Source organism: Pygocentrus nattereri, chromosome 1 (assembly GCF_015220715.1).
Source record: "Pygocentrus nattereri isolate fPygNat1 chromosome 1, fPygNat1.pri, whole genome shotgun sequence".
Classification (NCBI taxonomy): Eukaryota; Metazoa; Chordata; class Actinopteri; order Characiformes; family Serrasalmidae; genus Pygocentrus; species Pygocentrus nattereri.
In genome coordinates this window covers 20792993-20798992 of record NC_051211.1, presented here as the reverse complement: position 1 = coordinate 20798992, position 6000 = coordinate 20792993, and the positions used below count along the sequence as shown (strand labels likewise).

Here is a 6000-nt window from a genome sequence, read left to right as displayed (position 1 = left end):
AAGGCTTTACACGGTCCTTACACACTATCATAGAAGTGTAATTCAGAATAATTACAGCTGTACCACCTTTTTCTCTGCCATTCTGATTAATTACATGTCCAATTTGAGTGAGCTGCTCTTTACTGCTTCTGACAAATGTAAACAAACCTATGAGAAAGTTTTTAGTGCTGGTGTGGTTCCTTTCTGTTCCATCTCACTCGTTCTACACTAAGGAGCACAGTACCATCATCTGTCAGGCAGATATTAACAATTACACTGGGACTGTGACTACTCTCAAACATAAGCCTGCGATATGAGATTCTAGTCGACATTTTTTTTTTTAAATCTCATTGTTAGAAATGCTCAAGAGAATGTTACAGTATGGGAGAAAATGGCATTTTTGGCACTGTTGATGGTAATAATTAAATACAGGCCAATCCAGTTCACCCAGCTTCAAAACAGTAGCAGGTACAAGTAAATGGGTTGGATTTGGTCTCCCACAACTCATTATTTTGTTGTGCTAAAACTGATATTTTTCACCGACTTGTACACATCTTATCCCGAATAATGCTATCAGAAATACCGTCTTACTGTTTTGTCTGGTGTTTGCTTCGTTGGACTACATTTTGTAGGCTTATTTCTCTTTGGCTCAAGAATGTACGGTGATATCTTTTTTAATCTATGGGTGCCAAAACGAGGTGACGAGCAGTGAGTGTTCAAATTAAAGGTGAGAGACTGGACATTTCAAAAACAGAAGAGAAGGACTGGGTTTGTATTGGGCAAGTGGAGTTTGTAGGTAGTGGGAAAAGCTCCAAAGGCAATATGCACCAACGAGACAGAAAACAGCCTCGCAAAAGCATCTGAGTCACCCCACCAGCGTGTGTGTGTGTGGGTGTGTGTGTGTGTGCGTGTGTGTGTGCGGATTCAGTCCAGGAATGTCGACAGTAGTCTGCAGTTCGTATTGTCCGTCTGTCACTGGAGGTCCCGGTCCTCGAGGTACCTGTACTCAAACGTGAATCCTTCCTTTTTCCTCTGGCCCCATTTCTCATAGTCAAAGTAAATGTAGGTCCCCTAAGGCACAAGAAAGAAAAAGTATTAATACAGAATTTGCCAACAACTGACTGTTGTAAAGTTATTCTGCACAGTTCTAGATTCATTGCATTTCAAGTTACGTGAAAAAAAAACGTGGCGATACTACCCACCACAGATGAAAACGAAACAAAAACAATAGTGTTGCACCAATAACAATACTGTATTGGTATTGGTACCGATACCGGCACTTAAATGCAGTATTGGCATAGGTCACCATACCACTAAATTTCTGAGGCATCCATGTGCACCAGCAAACAAAACGTAACAACAGGTCAGTAATGTGGGGCTGATATGCAGCAGTAAAACTGCTCATGGCAGTATCTGTAACAAAATCATCTGGTGAGAAAAACACAATCTGAATGGCTGAGCTGCTTCTTTTAGTAATCACTTGTCTGCCACTGTGTGTTCACTTTCAGACTGAGGTAATGTTACTGAGAGAGCCAAAGGAACCGCTAACGATAGCAATTAGCCTCGATTTAACCTTCATCACAGCAGCCCGCTAGCTGGACCTGTGCATGCAGTGAGTCTCCATCGGTCAGCTGTATCATTCATCAGTGGGGTCTTGCAGCCCTGAATTAAGCCAGAAAAAACACTGCAAGTCGCTGATTCTGACATGAATGTCCGTGATGTTTACTGAAGTGACGCTCAGAGATGCATGTATGAGGCCAATGACTTGAGATATTTGGATGTGAAAACATTCAGTTGAGCCAGAGAAGCTGCTGTGTGCTGATGTGGACATGTGGAAGGTTTATCTGTATACAGTTCAGTTCTGTTTTTAACTGTTCACAATAACACTTTACAGAAGTTGTTAAACATGGTTCTTATTCCTAATTATATAATAGTAAATAGATAGTTAATAAACACATTTTCTTGAGCATCTAATAAATATAATCCAACAAGTAAATGCCATCTAGACAAGCTTAGTGTGATGTATTTGTAATGCATAAGAGATTTGACCAAAATAAAATATTTAAAAAATGTAACTGCATAAATATCTGGACTTGCATGCGAGTTTGGTTAGATAGTATCGTATCGATACTCTGTATCGGCCGATACTAAGGGATCAGGCATCAGAAGGGAAAAAGTAGTATCGGTGCACCTCTAGAATTCACTGTACAAGACAAACCTCTACAGACACAATACACAGTTTATACGGAAATCTGAGATGGCTACCTAGTCCTTTGTAAAACCAGTTAGTTTCACTTTACACTATAGGCTCTTGCTATTTGAAGCAGAGATGGTATAATAGATTTTACACAAATTTTACTAAAATTCATAAAGTTTACATGAAGAATTTTGTTATTGTAATAAAATACTTTTCTGAGCATTGTTATTGTGGGCATCATCAGCCCTTAAAGAACAAAAATTACAGGTTTCCTTAGCGAACATATTTATTCCTGTTTAAAGAGATTTAGTGCAAACCTGTATGTGAAATGTTCAATAGAAATCACTGTGCTCCGGGTTTTGATGGCATATTTTTAAATGTGCATTGTCTCTGTCAAACTACTGTGATGTGTAACAGGCATCATAAGTATCCATTAAGTATCTGGTGACATTTTTGCCATATTCCTCATACCTCTAGTTAATTAATCAATAAAAAACATAGAACATCTTAGAGAACAAAAAAAACATCACTAACACAAACCAGGTGCTGCAGTGGAAGGTTTGCATATACTTGGGAATATTAGGCCTGTGTATCATTTCAGGAAAAGGGAAAGTGCATCACATGCTGTTTAGTTAAAAGGTTAAAATTATGGGCTTCAGGGCTTTATTTTCAGGCTTCAGTGGTTGCCCTTGATTTCTATGTCATCGCTCTAGAGCTTTGGCCATGAAACTGTTTTAAGGTAAAGGACATCTCTGAATACAAGACCAACTCCTCTTTGCATTTAACAAATATAAAAATGAATCAGTCACTGACATCACATAACGATGCAACTCCAAGATCAGTGACAGATGGTGTTTTGCTCCAGTGAGTTTGCACCAGATGACCCTCATAGAAATCCCCCCCCCCCATCTTTGGACTTGAACTTTTGAACCTTGATTTGTGCTTGGCCTCAGACAGCTGTAAGCCTTTCACCAATCTGTCTTCTAAAACTCAAACTTTGCTAAAAAGTCCAAAGTTTTGCCAGAAGTGTCCAAAGCCAATGGCCACTTCCTTCAGCAAGAAATATCTCTGTGTACATAGCATAAGTACTTAGCTGTCTGAGAAGGCAGGATCTGTATGCTACATGATTGATAAATGATAGGAAATATACTCCGAGGTGCCTATACATTTGTTCTTTTACAAATACCAGCCATCATATTATTCAGTTTTCAACCACATGATTAATGTAGCTGCTGCAGACAAATTGTCTTCTATGTGTCGTTTTCATTGACAAAACATTGGTTCATTTAATTCTACTCATTTTAGCATCAAAGTGACATTAAATTCATATGAAATTATGCAGTGGCTAGGGATGAGGGCACAATGGGCAACTGGTTCCGAAAACTCTCTCTCTCTCTCTCTCTCTCTCTCTCTCCCTCTCTCTCTCTCTCACACACATATAAATAAATAAAAGCCAATAAATAAATAAGAAATCACTTCTGAAGTGCTACTACAATTTATCACACTGAAAGCTAATGTTCACAAGTGATGAGATCAAGTGTGAGAAAGTGTGAAGCATGCTAGTGTGAAGGAAGCAATCAGAGAAGGATGTGGTGGTTACTGACAGCTTTTGAAAGCTACTAAATTACATTGAGCCAAAGCTGGAGTCCCAGCCATGGTGTTTATGCACGTTTTAATTTTGGCTGGTAATGAGGGTAAACGTAACTTCAGAACTTGGGAATACACAATGAGAAGCTGCTGAACAACTTAAAAAAAACAACAAAAAAAAAACAAAAAAAAAAAACACATCTTTGCAATTTGCTGTGGTGTATTTGTAAATGTCATGCTCTACCAACTGCACAACCCTATCTGGACTAAGTGGTTAAGGACAATGATGATGTATTTGTAAATCTAAAAACATGCCCCATTTCCCAAGAGTTTGGGGAAAGAGTGAAGTGTTAGTCATTTCTCATACCGTAGACACAAGAGGAGATGTGTAAAAATAAACTTTGACTTGTAAGATCTCATTTAAAGTATGGAAGACCACATTACCAAACTAGAATAGAGCATTTCCAAAAGAAGAACTACCATCAGCACAGCTATGGCAAGTGAGTTAGCAGCCAGTTACAGTAGCCAGTCAACGTGTGACGCCTGAATACCAGGGGGTGATTCACACACTGATCGAGACATCAAGTGATTAGAAGAGAAAAGCTGATTAAATGGCAAAAATAGTAAGGGTTTGAATGAACCCTCGAGTGAAATTTACCGTCTAAATGAATTGGCAATGCTTAGTTTTGACACAATGCATTTTGACTTTTACATATATTGTTGGGTCACATTCATTTGTTTCTCCTCACTAGATTAGTTCATTAATTATAAAAACAAATCCATTACTTGATTGATGACCTAATTGATAAATGACAGCCCCACTTCTAGTATATACATGACTATTCTAAATGCCAATGATACATTTTGAGTAACGTCAAAATTTACAGACATTTTATGTACAGTAACCTTTACGGAGCACTGGGTCTCACCTGCTCAAACTCATCAGTGATGGTCTTAGGCTCCTCGTGCCTCTGGAACCACATCATGTACTTTGTATGGAACCTCCATGACTGTTTTTTCAAGGCTTTGGCTGCCAGATACTGGGCCTTTGTGCCCTATGGTCAGGAATGGAGACATAGTAGTTTCCAAACAATGCATAACTTCATCCAATATCTCTACAGAGGTCTGAAGAAGCAACTTCAAAAGGACATGGGCACACATACCTCTAGGTAATAGAAGATGAAAAAGAGGGTCTCTGTGGACAGCCTCTGGTAGAACTCCACAGAGTCTGAGTGCGGTGGCGGCACCTGGTGGTGGAAAGGTAATGTGGGACAGGGGTTCCTCATCAAGTATTGCCTGTGAATGGGAAAGACAAAGGACGTGCGGTAAAAGCATTGTCTCTGAATACAACTTGTCAACTACACATGCTCACACTGGAGCCAAAGGAAACAGGTGTTCATCACAAAGAGTGATGAGGAAACACTAAAGAGCAAATGAAACAAGCAAACAAGCAAGCAAAGTTTATTTATATAATGCTTTTTACAACAGGTGGTGTCACAAAGCAGCTTTACAGAACAATCAGCATTACAGAAAGAAAAGGAAAAAAATCCAGGTCCAAGCCTCCATAAGCAAGCCAGTGGTGACAGTGGCAAGAAAAACTCCCTAAAAGCAGGAGGAAAAAACCTTGAGGGGAACCAAGACTCAGAAGGGGAACCCATCCTCCTCTGGTCAACAGCGGATAGCAAACACTGTTAGTATAAAGTATTACAGTACAAAGTGGAAAAAACAGGTGGGGCAGCGGTTAATTTGATTAGTCTATGATTATGCAGTGGTAGCAACAGCATCTGAGGGTGAGGTTTGCACAGCGTTGCACAGCAAGAAGTTCAATGGCGAGCAGTGGCAACCAATCAAGGCAGAAGAGGCAACAGCATCAGATGCACAAGATAGGCAGCTATTCAACTCAGCAGATAAAGATCATGTCAAAAGGCTGTACCAGTCTTCAAAATACCTTCTGAAGTCTATGTTCACTACATGGCCTAAACTATGTGGACACTTGATGAACATCTCATTCCAAGGCAGATCTAGCGGGGCAAAAAAGTTCACAAAATAATTGCCTAAAGTGGCATCATATGTTTACCAAGAGTCACAAATTTCTTCAGTTTGACCCATTCTACTGCCAGTGCTAGTCTATTTTGATTGTATGGCTGTGTGCTCGATTTAATATACCTGTTAGTAATAAACTCAATAATCAGGAGGAGTGTCATCATACTTTTGGCCATATAGTGTATGTGTGTATG

The 6000-nt window shown here is 39.5% G+C and overlaps 1 protein-coding gene across 3 annotated transcripts in view; it reads right to left on the bottom strand.

The window, feature by feature from the left end:
• Positions 1–222: 222 nt before the first annotated feature.
• Positions 223–6000, bottom strand: part of cnot3b (CCR4-NOT transcription complex, subunit 3b) — a 28624-nt gene continuing 22846 nt past the window's right edge. For 2 of the 3 annotated variants that reach the window (XM_017718559.2, XM_017718557.2), the window contains 3 exons: positions 4927–5059; positions 4693–4818; positions 914–1050 (listed from right to left, as the gene is read on the bottom strand). In XM_017718559.2, coding sequence (XP_017574048.1) covers positions 952–1050; positions 4693–4818; positions 4927–5059 — 358 coding nt within the window. In that variant the 3' untranslated portion in view covers positions 914–951. Of the gene's footprint in view, positions 1051–4692; positions 4819–4926; positions 5060–6000 lie in introns of all 3 variants that reach the window. The other variant, XM_017718556.2, reaches the window with a different exon arrangement.